Below are 21,160 nucleotides of genomic sequence, written 5' to 3' on the forward strand. Positions count from 1 at the left end.
GAAATACTAGCAAACACAAAAAGAAAGCATAAAATATTACATTAGAACTTCAATAATTTAAGTAATGCTGCCACCATGTGGCACTTATTCCCTTCTTTTAGAAATAAAATTTTATAAAGAAAAAGATGATTGTTGCCATGTGCATTACCTTTTTAAAATTATATAAACTATAAACAACTTCAGTTTTAAGTACTAGGCAGTTTTTCTTAACGTGAACTACATTTAAATGGTAAAAAAGCAGATAAAACTTCTAGGAAGTACTGACAACTAGCTCTGCTTCACCATTCCTCTCTGACCAGCCATGCAATCTGGTGAAGACCACATGGACTAATTAGAGGATGTTATTGTCTGAACCAAGATAGAAGAGAACTATAAACAATGTAGATATCTTTTTAACTTTGAAGTCTTTACAGTGTTTTTAGCTTTTCTTTACTAATTTAAGGAAAGTGTTAGGAATATAATATAAATAAAGGTAGCAGAGCCTGATATGTAAAGTTTCCATGCTACACTAAACCTCAGGAAGACCAACGGGGGAGGTCACTGGGTGAAAAGATTGGATCAGATACATTTCAAGAAAAGAAAATATATTTAGTTGAAGATAATGGCTCAAACTTAGCTGACAAAATATTTTTGAGCCCTCCAGAGACCATTCTTCAAGGACAATATATGAATGCCTTGCTCCCTAACCAGTATGGCTCAGTTGGTTGGGTGTCGACCCATGCATGCACTGAAAGGTTGCTGGTTTGATTCCTCAGTCAAGGCACATGCCTGGGTTGCAGGCTCAATCCCTGGTGTAGGGTGTATGAAGGAGGCAGCTGATTGATGTTTTGCTCTCATGTCAATGTTTCTCTTTCTCCTTCTCCCTTCTTCTCTCTAAAATTCAATAAAAATATTTTAAAAAGAGAAAAAGAATGCCTTGCTTCATGAAGGATGGGTCTGTGTCTGTCTTATTTTCCAATATAGTATTAGTTTCTGACATTCTGTCTCACACAAAATAAGGGCTTTAAAACATTTCTATAGCCTTGTATCTATCACACCCAGGGTGAAATTTTATTTTTTAGTAAACAAATTCCTCAGGTAATGCTTATGTCACTTGCTTAGCAAATCCCTATTTTCCCTAAGACATCAAACATTGAACTCAAATTCATAAAAATTATTATAAATTCTGAATACATGTTTATTTGATTGTACGTGCTACCATTTTCTCTTAATAAGTTACCAACATTTGTCTTATACCTATATACCAGTAATTTTTTAAAATAATGTTCCATTTAATCCTCACAAAATTTCTGCAGTATACATTATTGTTCCCATTTTTTAAATAAGGAAACTAAGCCTCAGTAAAGCAACTAATCGTAACTAGTAAGAAGAGTGCCAGGACTTGGACTCAGATATGTCAAGCTCCAAAGCCCATGTTTTTTTCTACTCTTTAAAAAAAATTATCTTTATTGTTGAAGTATTACATATGTCCCCTTTTCTTTCCCCATTGACCCCTCCACCTCACATCTACACCCTCCTCCCCAGACTTAACTACACCATTGTCTGTGCCCATGGGTTATGCATATCCTCCTATCTAATGAAAGAGAAACATGGTAATTAGCGTACGACTGCTACCCTTCCCATTGGCTAATCAGGGCAATATGCAAATTAACTGCCAGCCAAGATGGCGGCCAGCAGCCAGGAAGCTTGAAACTAAAATGAGACTTGCTTGCTTCAGTGACGGAGGTCTCCAACGTTCCCCGCCTGCCGCTGCAGGCCTCTGAGCTGCAACTCTAAGCAACTATGTAACAAATATAGAAGCTAAACAAAACCCCAGAAACCTGCTTTAGTCCCCCAGGCTTCAGCCAGCAGGATCGCAACATTGTAAGCAAAGGCCAGAAACCTTCTTTCAGCAGCGGAGGCCTAAGAGCTGGAGCCAAGACTCAAAGCTAAAGCTGGCCCAGAATAAAAAAAGAAAAAAGAAAAAAAGGAGCGGTTGGGAGCTTCAGTCACTCGCCAGCCTGAAAACAGCCCTGAGCCCCTCACCCAGACGGGCCAGGCACCCCAGTGGGGACCCCCACCCTGATCCAGGACACCGTTCAGGAAAAACCAGCAAGCCCCAACCCGTGCACCAGGCCTCTATCCTATATAGTAAAAGGCTAATATGCCTCCCAGCACCAGGATCAGCGGAGCCAAGAGGCCTCCCGGCACCGGGATCAGTGTGACAGGGGGAAGCGCCCAAACCCCCTAATCACCCTGCGGCTGTGTGTGACAGGGGACGGGGCCACAACCTCCCTATCCGCCCTGCTCTGTTCGTGACAGGAGAAGGCGCCCCAAACCCCTGATCAGCCCTGCTCTGTGCTTGATAGGGGGAGCTCCCCAACCCCATGATTGCCCTGTGGCTCTGTGTGTGACAGGGTGCGGCGCCCCAACCCCCTGATTGGCCCCGCTCTGTGTGTGACAGAGGGCAGCGCCCCAACCCCCTGATCGGCCCTGCTCTGTGTGTGACGGGGTAGAGCCATAACCTCCCCATCGGCCCTGCCCTGAGTGTGAGAATGGTGGTGCCCCAACCCCCTGATCGGCCCTGCTCTGTGGTTGATAGAAGGTGGCACCCCAACCCCCACCCCACTGGCCCTGCTCTGTGTGTGATGGGGTAGAGCCATAACCTCCCCATCAGCCCTGCCCTGAGTGTGATAGTGGCGGCGCCCCAATCCCCTGATCGGCCCTGCTCTGTGGGTGATAGAGGGCAGCGCCCTCACCCCCTGATCCACCCTGCTCTGTGTGTGACGGGGCGGTGCCCCAAATCCCCTATCGGCCCTACTCTGTGAGTGACAGGGGGGAGCTCCTCAACCCCCTGATGGGCCCTGCTCTGTGCTTGACAGGGTATGCAGCCCCAACCCCCCTGACGGGCCATGCTCTGCGCGTGACAGGGTACGGAGCCCCAACCCCGATTGGCCCTGCTCTGTGCGTGACAGGGGGTGACGCCGCAACCTGCCCATCGACCCTGCCTTGAGTGTGACAGGGGGCGGTGCCCCAACCCCCAATCGGCCCTACCCTGAGCGTGACTGAGGGTGGCATCGCAACCTCCCAATCCGCCCTGCCCTGTGCATGACAGGGGGTGGCACCCCAACTCCCCAATCGGCCCTGCTCTGAGCCCGACCAGGGGCTGCACCTAGGGATTGGGCCTGCCCTCTGCCACCCGGTAGCAAGCCTAAGTCAGCAGGTCGTTATCTCCCGAGGGGTCCCAGACTACGAGAGGGCACAGGCCAGGCTGAGGGACCCCCCCTCCCCCCCCCGAATGCACAAATTTTTGTGCACCGGGCCTCTAGTATACATATAAGTTCTTTGGTTAATCTCTCCCTACCCACCTTCCCTCTGAGATTCATCAGTCTGTTCTATGCTTCTATGTCTCTGGATCTATTTTGTTGATTGGTTTGTTTTGTTCATTAGATTCCACATGAATGAGAGATCATGTGATACTTTCTTTCTCTGACTGGATTATCTTGCTTAGCATAAAATTCTCCAGGTCTCCCTATGCTGTTTCAAAGTGTAAGAGATCCATCTTTTTAATAGCTACAAAGTATTCTATGGTGTACATGTACCACAGCTTTTTATCTACTCATCTACTGATGAGCACTTGGGCTGTTTCCACATCTTAGCTATGTTAAGCTCCAAGGCCCATGTTTTTTCTACTCTTTAACACAGCTTCTTCTCCAAAAAGATCTTAGAGGGCTTAACAATGCAGAGTGTAGATACAGCTGTTCCTTGGTATAGTGAAGGACTGGTTCCAGGAACCCCTGCAGATACCAAAATCCAAGAACGTTCAAGTCCCTTCCATGAAATGGCATAGTATTTGCATATAACCTAATAACCTAAGGACATCCTCCCAGACACTTTATACCATCTCTGGATTACTTATAATAAATACATAACACAATGTAAGTGCTTTATAAATAGTTGTTATACTGCATTGTTTAGGGAATAATGACAAGAAAAAAAGTCTGTACATATTCAATACAGACACAACCATCATAGGCCTAACTATATAATACACACCAACAACTTAACTTTTTTCCTGAATACTTTCAATATGCAGATGCAGAACCCACGGATACAGAGGACCGACTATAATTCCTCTCCTTTCAGACATGCTCCTGGCAACTATGTTCCATCCTAGTTAAAAGAGGTATTGGCTTCAACAGGAAGTGAGCTCCTGAATACAGCATACTCAGCAGCATAAATGTAATACTTCTTTCGTCTCCATCCAAGACTCATTTCATAGAAAACATCTATATTATTTAAAGTATGACACCTGTAGTCTAGGGATAATTCAGCCAGTGATGGAACTGAATTAGAGAATTCACCATTATGCCAAAACTCTATGCTTCTTTTAGTATAAAGTAGATCTCTCTGGCTGGATAGTTCAGCCAGTTACCAATAGACTAAGGTTTCAGGTTTGATCATCAGTCAGGGCACATACAAGAAGCAACCAATGAATGCATAAATAAGTGGAACAACAAATAGATATTTCTTTCTCTCTCCCTTCCTCTCTCTAAAATCAACAAAAAATATTAAAAATATACATATAAAGTATATCTTTAGAGGTATACCTAAAATTTTTTAAATAACTATTTAGTATTTAACCATACTGCCAAAAAAAGGCTGAATGTTGAAAACCAAGTTTTAGTCCAAGTTCTGCTACCTGTTCTTTTGAATCATATTCAGCATCTACAACGCAGCAGGCATTATTTTAGGCATTTTGAATACAACAGAAAATAAAAGCAATAGGTCCTTATTCTCATCGTGCCTATACTCTAATGAAGGCAGACAGGTAATAAGCAAGTAGATAACAAGAAAACTATCACGTATTTATGAGAGTTTATGGTAGGCAGAATTCTAAGATGGCCCCTCTGGCCCCACCCCTAGTGTACACACACCTTCTCTCAGTTATGCACACAAAACCTAGTCTAGGTGCTGCGTTGAAGATACTCTGCAGATATATTTTAGGTCCCAATCAGTTGACTTGGGAAGTTATCCTCAATGGGCCTGACTTAAATCAGGCGAGTCTTTAATAGGGACTGGACTCCTCTTGGCAAGCACAATAGGGATTCCATGTGATGAAGATTCCATTGACAGCTTTGAAGATGGAAGGGGCCAAGTGGCAAGGAATGTGAGTGGCTTCTAGTAGCTCAGAGGGGCCCCTGGCTGAGAGCAAGCAGGGAAACCTCATTCCACCATAGCAGAGAAGTGAGTCCTGCCACAATCATGTGAATTAGGAAGAGAACCCAGAACACCAAATAAGAACAAAGTCTGGCCAACACCTTGATCACAACTTTGAGAGACTGAGTAGAGAACACACGCATGCTTTACTCTCACTACTTTATTCTTATTTAATCTCACTACAGAATTGGTAATAATTTTTATATATTACTAGAGGCCCACTGAACAAAATTTGTGCATGGAGGGGGCAGGGTGGCCCTCAGCCCAGCCTGCACCCTCTCCAATCTGAGATCCCTCTCACAATCCAGGCCTGATTGCCCCTAACCGCTTCTGCCTGCCAGCCTGATCACCCCCTAGTTACTCCCCTGCCAGCCTGATCGACGCCTAACTGCTCCCCTGCCAGCCCGATTGCCCCTAACTGCCCTCCCCTGCAGGCCTGGTCGCCCCCAACTGCCCTCCCCTGCAGGGCTGGTTCCCCCCAACTGCCCTCCCCTGCTGGCCATCTTTGACCACATGGGGGTGGCCATCTTGTGTTGGAGTGATGGTCAATTTGCATATTACCTCTTTATTAGATAGGATGATAAGGTAATAATTTCTGGGTAATTTTCTGAGTTTTCCACATTATTGTTATCCTACAACAATAATGATGAAGATAGCTAACAGCTATGCCTAGATACCGGACAGTATTCCAAAACACACACATACAGACATGTGCGTGCTTGCACATACACACCTCTTTAATCTTCACAACAACTCTTTGAGGTAGATATATGCAGATTTTGAGTAATAGAGTCTATTGAACTCAGAAATGGTATCTAATGCTGCAGGGCTGTCTCTCAATTGTTATTGCTCTGTACCACAGGCTTTTTGTAGTGATAAATGGTTTATGAAAAGGTTTTCTCCTTTAGCAGGTTTAGACTTCCTGCTTGGTTGGAGTCTCATTTGAAAATAAACCTCAACTTACCCAGAATCACAAAATTGTTTGTGTAACACTATTTACCATCTATTTAAAAGTAGCTTGAGATGTTAATTTAATGCACAATGAACCAATTATATATGTACAAACCAATCCTATCTAATAAAGAGGTAATATGCAAATTGACCATTACTCCAACATACAAGATGGCTGGTAGGGGAGGGCAGTTGGGAGGGACCAGGCCTGCAGGGGAGGGCAGTTGGGGAGAACAAGGCCTGCAGGGGAGGGCAGGTGGGGACAACCAGGCCTGCATGGGAGGACAGTTAGGGGCAATCAGGCTGGCAGGGGAGGGCAGTTGGGAGTGATCAGGCCTGCCGGGGAGGGCAGTTAGGGGTGACCAGGCCAGCAGGGGAGGGCAGTTAGAGGCAATCGGGCCGGCAGGGGAGAGCAGTGAGGGGCAATCGGGCCAGCAGGGGAGCAGTTAGGCGTCGATCAGGCTGGCAGGGGAGTGGTTAGGGGGTGATCAGGCTGGCAGGCAGAAGCAGTAAGGGGCAATCAGGCAAGCAGGCAGGCAAGTTGTTGGGAGCCTGAATTGTGAGAGGGGAGGGGCCCCAGATTGGAGAGGGCACAGACTGGGCTGAGGGACTTGCCTCCTCCCCTGCACGAATTTTGTGCACCGGGACCCTAGTAGTAATATGAAATAGGATGGCAGGTTGATGTATTAGTACTGCTGGAACATAGCACACAAGGTGGGGTGGCAGATGGTTAAGCCAGAAAAGTAGGGAACAGGTCACAGAATAATGCCTGACTTTATCCTATAGATGACAAACGTTATAAAAGGGTTATGTCAGAGCACTCTGGCAAGAGGGTAAAGATTGGATTTTACTGGGTTGATAAAGCAGGCACACAAGTCAGAAGGGTTAGAAATTTATGAGGTAGCATCCAGAAGATGTGTTCACTAAATACAGGACCTAAAGGTGAGAGAATAGCTAAGGATAATTCTCATGTCTTAACTTGAGTGCTTTGGGTGGGTGCTGATGCCCCAACTGAGAAAAAAAATATGAAAAACGGGCCTGGAAAATCTAGACCAATCAGTCTTTAAAACCTTTTTTTTTCACTATATCTCACTGCATAGATGAAAAAAACTGAGATCAACAGACATTAAATATGCCAGAGTAGGTCACAGAACTTGAGCCCAACTCACCTACCACCTACTCTTGTGCTCCTTACATTAATAGTAATAACTCTTAGAGTTTTTACTATTACTATTAAAACTTTGTAGATTTTATGAACCATGAACAGAAATCAGAAATTTTAAAACTAGAGGATGTCCCTTCCATATATGAAAATCACTAATAATTAGGGCAGTATTTTTACAAAATAAATTTTAAATACTCACTTCAAATTCTTTCACAAAATAACGGGTTTCACCCTGAATAACTGGTCTGTGATCTAATAGCCTTGAATGAATTTCTCCAAGATCTATAAAGACAAAATAAAATCCAAGGTTAATCCATGTTAAGTGGCACAATCTCTAGCTTGTTTTTACTCTTTCTATTTCCCATAAATATATGAAGGTTAAAATCTAGTTTAGACAATGTATTAAGAGGAAATCTTATCCACGGCCAGTAAATTGACACAAGTACTTTTGAGAGCAATTTGGCAGTATCTAATAAAGCTGAAGACATGTATACCTAGCAATTTCATGCCTACCTATGTGCTCTAGAAAAACGCTTACCCAAATGAAAGAGACTCTTAGAAATGAGTGCGATGTCAAAAGAAAAAAGGGAACAACCTAACCATACTCATGACAAAATACTATACATCAGAAAATGAGGAGAACCAAGATGGCGGCATAGGTAAACACCGGAGATTGCTGCCTCGCACAACCACTTCAAAAATACAACTAAAAGATGGAACGGATATAATCCAGAACCACAGGAAGGCTGGCTGAGTGGAATTTCTACAACTAGAAGGAAAGAGAAAAGCATACCGAGACTCAGAGGAGGTGCGGTGCTGAAGTAAATAGAAAGGTGCGGAGGTGCATGCAGAGAGGGCTGGCGGCTGAGGACACGATTGTCTTTTTCAACCGGGAGGGAGTCTCAGGCGCTGAGCTCCAGTTCCGGGCGAGTCTCTGGGGACCCAGACTCATACGAGAGAAACGGGACGGTCTGGCATCAGTCGGAACTCGAGGGCAGCTTTCTCTCGGAGGCACTCTCGGCGATTGCCAGGACCTCTGAAGGCAGGACTGAGAGCAGCCATACTGCTGGCTCACTCAGCCCACCCTGTTGATCCCCTGGGACCCTGCCCTGCCCAAGCCATGCACGGAGGAGGATTTTGCATATGAAAGGCCCAGCCCTTTGTAATCTGAAAATAACAACAAACTGCAGCTGACCCAAGGCCCCAGGGCAACTTGCATTGCTTTACAGCTGATTCTCACAGCCAATTGTCCTGGAGGTCAAATCCTCCCAGTTTTATCTACAACAATCAAGGCTTAACTACACCAAGACTGTGCACAAAGCCCACAAGGGGGTGTACCAAGAGTGTCTACCTCAGGTAATTGGGACACTTAGCACAGAAAGCCACTCTATCGACTCAGCGAAGCATAAAAAATGCCAAGACAAAGAAATAGGACACAAATGACAGAAATGGAGGAAAGCAAACTATCTGATATAGAGTTCAAAACCACACTTTTTAGGTTTTTCAAGAATTTTCTAGAAACCGCCAATAAATGTACTGAGATCCTCAAGAAATCTAATGAGACCCTCGATGATGTGATAAAGAACCAACTAGAAATTAAGCATACACTGACTGAAATAAAGAATATTATACAGACTCCCAACAGCAGACCAGAGGATTGCAAGAATCAAGTCAGAGATTTGAAATACGAAGAAGCAAAAAAAACACCCAACCGGAAAAGCAAAATGAAAAAAGAATCCAAAAATACGAAGATTATGTAAGGAGCCTCTGGGACAGCTTCAAGCGTACCAACATCCGAATTATAGGGGTGCCAGAAGAAGAGAGCAAGATATTGAAAACCTATTTGAAGAAATAATGACAGAAAACGTCCCCTACCTGGTGAAAGAAATAGACTTACAAGTCCAGGAAGTGCAGAGAACCCCAAACAAAAGGAATCCAAAGAGGACCACACCAAGACACATCATAATTAAAATGCCAAGAGCAAAAGACAAAGAGAGTATCCTAAAAGCAGCAAGAGAAAGAGTCAGCTACCTACAAGGGAGTACCCATAAGATTGTCAGCTGAGTTCTCAACAGAAACTATGCAGGCCAGAAGCGAGTGGCAAGAAATATTCAAAGTGATGAATAGCAAGATCCTACAACCAAGATTACTTTATCCAGCAAAGCTATCATTCAGAAGTGAAGGTCAGATAAAGAGCTTCACAGATAAGGAAAAGCTAAAGGAGTTCATCACCACAAAACCAGTATTACATGAAATGCTGAAAGGTATCCTTTAAGAAGATGAATAAGAAAAAGGTAAAGATACAAATTATGAACAACAAATACACATCTATCAACAAGTGAATCTAAAAATCAAGTGAATAAATAATCTGATGAACAGTATAAACTGGTGATTATAATAGAATCAGGGACATAGAAAGGGAATGGTCTGACTATTCTTGGGGGGGAAAGGGGTGTGGGGGGTGTGGGAAGAGACTGGACAATAATCATGCACCTATGGATGAGGACAGTAGGTGGGGAGTGAGGGCGGAGGGTGGGGTGGGAACTGGGTGAGGGGAGTTATGGTGGGAAAAAAGAGTAACTAATGTAATAATCTGAACAATAAAGATTTAATTTTATTTAAAAAAAAAAGAAAATGAATGAATACACTAGAGTTACATTTATGAACATGGATAAATTCTACAAATATAATGTACACAAAAAAGGTCAGTAGGATAAAGCTATTTATATAAACTTTAAAAATATGCAAAATGATACTTCCTTTTGGGATATATACAGAAGAAATAAAACTACAAAGAAATGTATGAGAAGAATAAATACCAAGTTCAAGGCAGTGGTTACCTTTAGAGGGAGAAGAATGCGATTTGAGCAAGATACACAGTGGTCCCCCTTTTTAAAAATTTAATGAATAAACTTAATTTTTTTTTTATAGCAGTTTTGGGCTCGTAGCAAAATTAAGCAGAAATCACAGAGTTCCATTATACCTCTCGTCCCCACATACCCACAATCCCCCTTCTATCAACATACCTGAACCACAGTGGTACATTTGTTACAATCAATTAACCTACACTGACACATTATTATCACTCAAAGTAAATAGTTTACATTAGGATTCACTCTTGTTGTTGAAAAATGTATAATGACATGTATTCAACATTGTGGTATATAGAATAGTTTCATGCTCTAAAAAAACCTCTGTGCTCTATTCATCCCACACAGTGGTCTTTTAGTGTTTACTTATTAAGATGGTGGGTTAGTGTTCATTATAAGTCTCTGAACTTTTTAATGGGTCTGAAAAAGATATAATTAAAGAAAAAAGTTCTGAATTTTAACTGTTTTGGGTGAGTCATTCTATTCATTCTACTTAGTAACAACTACATAGTTTAAGGAGTAAACCTCAAAATTCCTGGAGGAGTTAAATCTCCAAATAAGAACATGTGCCATTCATATTCACTCATTGGTATCATCTGTTCCTCAAGTTTCTTATTTTTGCAGATATGCAACAGGGTAAATTCAAATCTCTATTTTAATGAGTTTTATTGGGATACATTGTGGGAAGTATGCTAAGTAAAAATATATAAATAAAAGAACTACTTTTGCAGATCATTCAATGGTTCATTACCTAAAACAGTTCTCTGGGAAGATACTAGGAATTAATTTTTTTAAAAATTCTACTTAGTTAAGTTTGGGAAACAGAGAAAATCAAGTTAGGCAGATTCCTTTACCTTCAGTCTTCTGGGAGTCTATAGCATACAGACATGAATTGTGAATGCCCAAGTGAGGACTATGCTATGCAGAAGTTTATGGATCTTATTTGACAATTGAACTTATTCACATCTCAAATAACCACCAGTGTCCAGGTAAGAGACAAGATTCCAAGCTCCTTAGAAGCCACATAAGGGCCTCCATGGTCTGGCTCCAGCTTCATCTCCTCACCTGTCAGCAATTCTGAACTACCTGCAGTTTTCCAAATACACCATGCTGCCTCATGCATCCTTGCCACAGTTCATACTATTGTCATCACCTGGAACCATTCCCCAAAACTGCTCAGACATCGAACTTCTTTAAAATTTTCATTAATTCTATCTAGCTTCCTTTAGGTCTCAAGGAATGTCCCTATTGTATGTTCCCAAAGTACAGTGCATGTATTTCCATCATATCACTTACTAAAATCCTCTCTCTCCTCCAGCAAGCATCTTCGAGACCAAATTATTTACATGTCCAGAGTGCATAAATGAATTAACATGTATTTTTCTATGTGACTAAGAAGTCATTAAGCTTTGTTGATTTTGGGACATCTATTTCTGTGGCCTGATATAATGGGAATTTAGTTAACCTTTAGAGAGATGATTCAATTGTTTGGATGTAGTGATCACTTCTAAAACCACGAATTTAAGATAGTAAAGATTTGGAGGGGGGGAGGGGGTGCAGAGGGAGAAGATTCTGAAACACACATTACTGTAGAAATTAAGCCACTAACTAGTTTTGCTATAACATTACTAGAGGCCCGGTCCACGAAATTCGTGCCCTTGGGGTGGGGGGCCCTCAGGCCCGCCTGCGCTCTCTCGCAATCCGGGAGCCCTTGGGGGATGTCTGACTGAAGGTTTAGGTCCACTCCCCACAGGGAACGGGCCTAAGCCAGCAGTAAGACATCTCAGCACTGCCACGGAGGCGGGAGGCTCCCACCACCTCCACTGCGCTTGCCAGCCGTGGGCCTGGCTTCTGGCTGAGCAGCGCTCACCCTGTGGGAGCACACTGACCACCAGGGGACAGCTCCTGCATTGAGCGGGATCAGGCTGAAAGGCTCTCTGACATTCCCCAAGGGGTCCCAGAATGTGAGAGGGCGCAGGCGAGGCCGAGGGACCCCACCAGTGCACAATCGGGGCCTGGGAGGTTGGCCAGCTGGGTAGGGAACGCGGGAGGGCTCCAGGGCATGTCGGGCCCATCTTGCTCAGTCCAGATCGGCCGGACCCCAGCAGCAAGCTAACCTACCAGTTGTAGAGTCTGCCACCTGGTGGTCAGTGCATGTCACAGCGACTGGTCAACTGTCTGCCCCCTGGTGGTCAGGTGCATGTCATAGCAAGCAGTTGAGCGGCCTTAGCATATCATTAGCATATTACACTTTGATTGGTTGAACGGATGATTAGACACAGCATATTAGGCTTTTATTATATAGAACTAGAGGCCCGGTGCACAAAAATTTGTGCACTCGGGGGAGAGAGGGGGCCCCTCAGCCCGGCCTGTGCCCTCTCGCAGTCTGGGACCTCTCGGGAGATAACGACCTGCTGGCTTAGGCCAGCTCCCGGGTGGCAGAGGGCAGGCCCAATCCCTAGGTGCAGACCCTGGTCGGGCTCAGAGCAGGGCCGATTGGGGAGTTGGGGCCTCTTACCCTGTCACACACAGAGCAGGGCCCATCAGGGGGGTTGGGGCCCCGTACCCTGTCACGCACAGAGCAGGGCCCATTAGGGGGGTTGGTGCTCCGTACCCTGTCATGCACAGAGCAGGGCCCATCAGGGGGGTTGGGGCTCCACACCCTGTCACGCACAGCGCAGGGCCAATCAGGGGGGTTGGGGCTCCGTACCCTGTCACGCACAGAGCAGGGCAGATCAGGGGGTTGAGGCGCCACCCCGTCACACACAGAGAAGGGCCCATCAGGGGGGTTGGGGCTCCGCACCCTGTCACGCACAGAACAGGGCCTATCAGGGGGTTGAAGCGCCACCCCCTGTCACACACAGAGCAGGGTCGATCTGGGGGTTGGGGTGCTGCCCCCTGTCACGCACAGAACAGGGACCATCAGAGGGGTTGGGGCTCCGTACCCTGTCACGCAGAGAAGGGTCAATCAGGGGGTTGGGGAGCTCCCCCGTCACACACAGAGTAGGGCCGATCAGGGGGTTAAGGAGCTCCCCCCTGTCACTCACAGAGTAGGGCCAATAGGGGATTTGGGGCACCGCTCCCTGTCACACACAGAGCAGGGCCGATCAGGGGGTTGGGGCGCTGCCACTGTCACACTCAGGGTAGGGCCGATTGGGGGGTTATGGCTCTACCCCATCACACAGAGAGCAGGGCCCGTGGGGGTGGGGGGTGGGGGCGCCTTCCTCTATCACCCACAGAGCAGGGCTGATCAGGGGGTTGGGGCGCTGCCACTGTCACACTCAGGGCAGGGCTGATGGGGAGGTTATGGCTCTACCCCGTCACACACAGCAGGGCCGTGGGGGGGGGGGGGGTGGTTGGGGCGCCGCACCCTGTCACACACAGAGCAGGGCCGATTAGGGGGTTGGGGCGCCTTCCCCTGTCACGAAGAGAGCAGGGTGGATAGGGGGTGGTGGCCCCGCCCCGTCACACACACAGCCGCATGAGATCAGGGGGTTTGGGCGCTTCCCCCTGTCACACCGATCCCCATTCCGGGAGGCCTCGCAGCTCCGCTGATCCCGGTGCTGGGAGGCATATTACCCTTTTACTATATAGGATAGAGGCCTGGTGCACGGGTGGGGGCCGGCTGGCTTGCCCTGAAGGGTGTCCTGGATCAGGGTGGGGGTCCCCACTGGGGTGCCTGGCCAGCGTGGATGAGGGGATGATGGGGATGATGGCTGTTTGCAGCTGGTCACACACTCTTCAGGGTGGGGGTCCCCACTGGGGTGCCTGGCCAGTCTGAGTGAGGGGCTGAGGGCTGTTTTCAGTCTGGCTGGTGACTGAAGCTCCCAACTGCTCCTCTTTTTCTTTTTCTTTTTTTTATTCTGGGCCAGCGTTAGCTCTGGTTCCAGCTCTGAGGCCTCTGCTGCTGAAAGCAGGTATCTGGTTTGTTTGGGTTCTATAATCGAAACACTGTATCAACTCCAGCTCTGAGATCCCGGCTGGCTGAAAGCAGGTTTCTGGGGTTTTGTTTAGCTTCTATATTTGTAACAATGTTTCAAACTGCGAGCTCAGAGGCCGGCAAGGCAGGCGGGGAATGTTGGAGTCCTCCATCACTGAAGCAAGCAAGCCTCATTTTCGCTTCAAGCTGCCTGGCTGCCGGCCGCCATCTTGGCTGGCAGTTAATTTGCATATCGCCTTGATTAGCCAATGGGAAGGGTAGCGGACATATGGCTAATTACCATGTTTCTCTTTTATTAGATAGGATAATCAAACAAGCGCATTATAATAATTCAGAGTTTGTTGGAGTCCCAAGGATTACAAATACGTAAAGTCTCTATAAATAATGTAAACAAATATAAGCTACAGATTTCCACACAGCTACATGGGAAGCATCCTTTTGTTTCTTGATATACAAGATAAAAGATACCATCTTCCGTTCTCCAAAAGTTCATACTCTACTGTGGGAGTTAGACAAATATACCTTCACACATAGGTTAGGATAATCACTTTAATGGAAGATCAATATGCTATGGAATTATGGAACAAGGAGGAATGTAGTAAATTGCAGATCTCTTTTAAATAAGTTTTTTACTCTGGTCTTAAATTTGGAGGCCTTCAATGTAATATGTGAAGCTTTGTATATCCTAAGGAACAATTTACTGCATTGCAATTTTTCCTATTTATACCTTTGGTGTCAACATTTATATGTTATTCTTCCTCACAACTTATCAAATCATCCCCTTTTCCATCCCTCCTTGTCTCACTTGGACTACATCAACAGTTGGTCGCACCTCTCTATAACTCACTCCATACAGCGTCAATTCTCATTATTTGCAGTAGTTATGTTTGTAAGGTTGCCATGAACACTGAACTATAGAATACTGAACTATTGCTCTTAAAAGAAATATGAGATTAGGTTGCTACAAAACTCTTGTCATATTTTTGTTAACCAAAATGCTATCAGTGTCATTTAACAAGATCCTTGTAAAACACACCAGCCTCAGTGTTGAAGATCTGCTCTTCCAATAACACTTTTTCCTGTATAACTCTTAGCAGGTATTTTTAAAGTTCTACAGCCTCTTGACCTGCAGAACCTGCTTCATCGGCAAGTCTAACATTTTTTCACACTGTACCACCTCTGAGAATGCCAGCCAGCACTAGCCCAGAAGGGTTTAACATTTCCTGATCCTCGGTAACTGAACTATAGATTTCTTTGGCTTTCAACTTTACACAGTGCTGTCCACTACACTTTCTCTATGGGTCATAAACCCACAAATTTAGCTGTTTTTCCATTGCTTCATCACAACACCATAAATGTTACCTTGGCACTTTCTGAAGTGGCCTCACATACAGATTGATGAATTTTCTTCTTTTTGTCTGGATGGCTGATTAACACAGAACTCACAGCAAACAGCACTGCAGCTCATACCTGAAAGAAACTTCTCCAATACATGTATTGTCTCTCTAAGGCACATCACAGCCTTCTTGTGTTTAGGGCCACTTCAGCACTATACTTGGAAACCACTTTAAACAGCAAAACCAACAACAAACATTACATAAGTGAAAAACATGGCACTAAATAGAGAGCAAAAAGGACATTTGTTTATTGTAAGAGAGCTGAAACAAAAAGCAGTGGTGTGTTGTTCAAACTCAGCTATGAATGTGCACGTAGGGCAGCTAAATTTTTTTCTCTACTCTGCCTATGTGGGAATGACTATGAAAGCACCACCAACATTGATTTTGGAGTTATGAATTTATCTTACCAAACAGGCAAACTCACAAATATGCAATCCACAAGATGAGGAACAACTACTATCTGCCCAAGTGCTTTACTTAAAATACAAATCTAATCACATGATTCTCATACTTATTGGATAGTTTCCTGCCATTGAAGAAAAAGTCTTCTATGGTCTGATTTCCATGAAACTCCACCTCATTTCCCAGACACTCCTGCTGCTATAGGCCCGCATGCCTTTGCTCATGGTGTTCAAAAGTCCAAAATACCTTGCCCTTTTTGTTAACTGCCAATACTTTATTCCTCAAGATGCAGATCAGACACTCCATCCTCCAGGAAGACGCTCCTGTCTCCCAGTCCCCACCCCTAACACCCACCCATGGGCCAGAAACCCTCAAAGACCCAAGGCATAAGTATCGAAATCATTTATTTATATGTTTCCCTTTCACTAGACTCTAGCAATAAAATTAAACAAATACCTGTTCACAATTGATAGTCTTCAAATAAGATGAACTAAAAATAGATTATTTAGAATGAATGGATCCACTGAAAAAGCCCAGGCTGTTCAGACATATTTTCAATTGCAACTCAATTTTGGATTAACTTGAAAAACTTCCCTTGAATTATCTTTTTTTTTTTTTAAGTAAATTAAAATTAAAAAGTTCTGTACAAAGGATGCAATCAACAGAGTGAAAAGGTAACCCATGGAATAGGAGAAAATATATGCAAATCATGTATCTGAAAAGGGGTTAATATCCAGAATAAAGAACCCCTACAACTAAAACAACAAAAACCCCAAATTATTTTATAGAAAAATGGGCAAAGGACTCAAATGGACATTTCTCCAAAGAAGCTATACAAATAGCCACTAAGCACATAAAAAGATGATGAACATCACTATTTATTAGGGAAATGAAAACGAGAACTACAAGATACTACCTCATACCCATTAGGAGGGTCCAGCAGGGAAACAGAAAATGCCAAGTCTGGGTGAGGATGTGAAGAAACTGGAATGCTTGTGCAGTTAGTGAGACTGTACTATCACACAACCTCTATGGAAAACAATATGGTGATTGCTCAAAAATTAAAAAACAGAATTATCTTTGGCCCAGCAATTCCAGTGTTGGGTATATACTCAAAAAATTTGAAAGCAGGGACTCAAACATAATGTGCATACCCATATTCACAATAACCAAAAGGTGGAAGCCATAGGTGTCCACCCACGGATAAATGGATTCACAAAACGTGGGGTGTATATATACATACATACATACAACAGAATATTACTTAGCTTTAAAAAGGAAATTCCGACACATGCTACAGTATGTATGGATGAACCTTGAGGATGGTTAAGTCAAATAAGCCAATCACAAAATGACAAACACTGTCTGATTACATTTATATAAAGTACTTTGAGTAGTCCTCAGAGACAGAATAGAATGGTGGCTGCTAGAAGCCGCGGGGAGTGGGTGTTGAATGAGTACAGACTTTGGGAAGATATGTTATGGAGATGGATGGCAGTGACAGTTGCACAATGTGAATGTACTAACACCACTGAACTGTACACTTAGATGGTTAAGATAAAACTTGTTACGAGGTATTTGACTACAACGAAAAAAAAATGAAGTGGTAGTTCACTAAGATTACACCTATAAACAATTATAATGTAGCCCGAACACCTGTGCCCCACTCCCCAGCTCTCCAATCCTAACACCTAAGGTTAAAAAACAGGCAGCATCCGAGGGGCCTGCCACGGGTGGTACTGAAGGGCTCGGGAGTCCTACCAGGGCTTCTTCCACACTGCAACATGGTGGGGCTGACGGGGTGGAGGGGGTTAAGACAGACCGGCGATAAGAAACTGAAGAAGACAACTGAGAAACCAAGATGGCGGCATAGGTAAACACGGGAAATGGCTGCCTCGCACAACCACTTCAAAAATACAACTAAGAGACAAAACGGACATCATCCGGAACCACGGGAAGGCTGGCTGAGTGGAAATTCTACAACTAGAAGGAAAGAGAAAAGCACACTGAGGAGGAGGTGCGGATGTAAAGTGCAGAGGTACAGAAGCGCACGTGGAAAATGCTGGCAACTGAGGACGCAGCTGTCTTTTTCAATCGGGAGGGAGTCTCAAGCTCCCGACTGCTCTGAACTCCAGTTCCACCCAAGCTTTTGCATATGAAAGGCCTGGCCCTTTGCAATCTGCAAATTACCTAACAAACTGCAGCTGGGTCAGAGAGACCCAGAACTTCCAAAAGAAGGCCCAAGGCCTGACAGCAGCTTGCACTGCTTCACAGCTGGGCCTCATCTAGGCACCTGCAAACCCCAAAGAAGAGGAATCTGTAGATCTCTCCGTGGCTCCTGCTGGGTAGCTTCAAGCAGAGGCTAAATTAGCACCTCCTTAGATCCAAGAGCCAATATACCCAGTGGTCAGAGGGGGACCATCCAGATTGCAGCTTCTCGGATCCATAAAGGACACACTCAGGGGGCAGACTCAGTGAGCACTAAAGCCCCACTGAAGCAAGTCTTGCCTCATAAGGGTGTCTCCAGCACAAAGTTCTCCCACTGTAGACACAGCTGATTCTCACAGACAATTGGCCTGGAGGTCGATTCCTCCCAGTGATACCTACAACAATCAAGGCTTAACTACAACAACACTGTGCACAGAGCCCACAAAGGGGTGCACCAAGAGTGTCCACCTCAGGTAATTGGGGAGGCTGAGCCACTGGGCCCTATAGGACACCTAACACAGAAAGCCACTCTATCAACACAGGGAAGCATAAAAAATGCAGAGACAAAGAAACAGGTCACAAATGACAGAAATGGAGGAAAACAAACTACAGGATATAGAGTTCAAAACCACACTTATAAGGTTTTTCAGGAATTTTCTAGAAACCGCTGATAAATTTAGTGAGACCGCCAATAAATTTAGTGAGACCCTCGAGGATATGAAAAAGGACCAACTAGAAATTAAGCATATACACTGACTGAAATAAAGAATATTATACAGAGTTCCAATAGCAGACTAGAGGATCGCAAGAATCAAATCAAAGATTTGAAATAAAAAGAAGCAAAAAACACCCAACCAGAAAAACAAAAAAGAAAAAAGAATCCAAAAATATGAAGATAGTGTAAGGAGCCTCTGGGACAACTTCAAGCGTACCAACATCCGAATTATAGGGGTGCCAGAAGAAGAGAGCAAGATATTGAAAACCTATTTGAAGAAATAATGACAGAAAACTTCCCCTACCTGGTGAAAGAAATAGACTTACAAGTCCAGGAAGTGCAGAGAACCCCAAACAAAAGGAATCCAAAGAGGACCACACCAAGACACATCATAATTAAAATGCCAAGAGCAAAAGACAAAGAGAGAATCCTAAAAGCAGCAAGAGAAAGAAAGTCAGTTACCTACAAGGGAGTACCCATATGGCTGTCAGAAATCTCTCAACAGAAACCATGCAGGCCAGAAGGGAGTGGCAAGAAATATTCAAAGTGATGAATAGCAAGAACCTACAACCAAGATTACTTTATCCAGAAAAGCTATCATTCAGAATTGAAGGTCAGATAAAGAGCTTCACAGATAAGAAAAAGCTAAAGGAGTTCATCACCACCAAACCAGTATAATATGAAATTCTGAAAGGTATCCTTTAAGAAGAGGAAGAAGAAGAAAAAGGTAAAGATACAAATTATGAACAAGTACATATCTATCAACAAGTGAATCTAAAAATCAAGTGAATAAAAAATCTGATGAACAGAATATAATTAGAATCAGGGACATAGAAAGGGAGTGGACTGACAATTCTTGGTGGGAAAGAGGTGTGGGAGGTGGGGGAAGAGACTGGATAAAAATCATACAACTATGGATGGGTGTGGGGGGGTAAGGGCAGAGGGTGGGGTGGGAACCGGGTGTAGGGGAGCTATGGGGGGAAAAAGAGGAACAACTGTAATAATCTGAACAATAAAGATTTAATTAAAAAAAAGAAAGAAACTGGCAAAGACCTTGTTGCAGGAAACAGGGTGGCGAGCTCTGGACCCTAAGTAAATTCGGGGTCTGTGAGAATCCATGTTACTAGGCTGTAAGCTCCAGCTCGAAGCACCCGGGACAGAACGGACCTCTGTGCACGTGTCTGGAGCTTGAAGACGCTTTCAGCTGTGACCTCACTGACTCCAGCCTGACCAGGCGCAGAGCCAGGGTGGGTGAAGCCACGACCTCAGGTCCGGCCGCCGGAGGCGCAGCCCGGCCCACTCCCACTCCGTGTTCCGCATCCCAGGTGGCCGCGCCCACGGAGGCCCCTTGGGGACAGGAGAGGAGGCCCACGTCTAGGCTTTTTCCCTGGAGGAAGTAAGAGAGATTGGGCGGGTCGTTCCTAGGAGGCGCCGGGAGCAGAGAACTAGGGAGCGCGGCCACGACCCTGCTCGCCTCGCCACCCCGGGGCCGAGGACGCCGCCTGGGAGGCGAGGCCGCCCTGGCTCCCACCAGGGCGATGTCCCTTGCACTCCGTACCCTTGATAATGAGGTGCGCCGGCGAGCCCGCGGTGCCCAGTGAGTCCTTCTTCTTGTTGCCGCCCGCCGCAGGGGCCTCACCACCGACAGCGGCCTCCGGCCCGCCGCCACTCATTCCGCCGGCTCCGCCCACCGCGGTCGCGCTGCGCCTGCGCAGACTCGCTCGGCCCGCTTCCCAGGCGCGGGTGCGCCGTCATCAAAGCGCGTCGGGCCGCGCAGTCTACCAGCCCTGGCTCCACTAAGGCCCATCGGGTAACTGGGGGTGTGACCGGGAAGAAGCCGATGCCGCCATGCTAGCTTGGGGCAGGTGCTGCCCGGATGGGAAGGTGCCTTAATTTGCTCGGATCACTTATCAGGCTCATTCGAGCCCATGTGAAGAAAACAAGAAATCTGTTCTTGTATTTACAAAATTTCAACCAGCTGTTATATGGGCTAAGTTAAAATGCATGTAATTATTGGAGGGACGGGTTTTCCAGGCTGCTTTTAACTGTCCTGGTCATGAAGAGACATCTATGGGGCTGCCCTGTATCAAACTGCTGCTGTTTGGTAAACTATAAAGCAGTGGTTCTCAACCTTCCTAATGCCGCGGCCCTTTAATACAGTTCCTCATGTTGTGGTGACCCCCAACCATAAAGTTATTTTCGTTGCTACTTCATAACTGCAATTTTGCTACTGTTATGGATCGTAATGTAAATATCTGATATGCAGGATGTATTTTCATGGTTACAAATTGAACATAATTAAAGCATAGTGAT

At 45.2% G+C, this 21,160-nt stretch overlaps 1 protein-coding gene across 2 annotated transcripts in view; it reads right to left on the bottom strand.

Annotated features, from left to right (window-relative positions):
• Window positions 1-20,597, bottom strand: part of BLOC1S5 (biogenesis of lysosomal organelles complex 1 subunit 5) — a 114,323-nt gene extending 93,726 nt beyond the window's left edge. For both annotated transcript variants that reach the window (XM_081087242.1, XM_081087243.1), the window contains exons 1-2: window positions 20,406-20,597; window positions 7,515-7,597 (exon numbers count right to left, since the gene is read on the bottom strand). In XM_081087242.1, the coding sequence (XP_080943368.1) occupies window positions 7,515-7,597; window positions 20,406-20,520 (198 nt within the window). In that variant the 5' untranslated portion in view covers window positions 20,521-20,597. The remainder of the gene's footprint in view (window positions 1-7,514; window positions 7,598-20,405) is intronic.
• Between the last annotated feature and the right edge of the window lie 563 nt (window positions 20,598-21,160).

The sequence above is a fragment of the Myotis nattereri genome (assembly GCF_964212035.1).
Source record: "Myotis nattereri genome assembly, chromosome: 3".
In the NCBI taxonomy this organism is placed as follows: domain Eukaryota; kingdom Metazoa; phylum Chordata; class Mammalia; order Chiroptera; family Vespertilionidae; genus Myotis; species Myotis nattereri.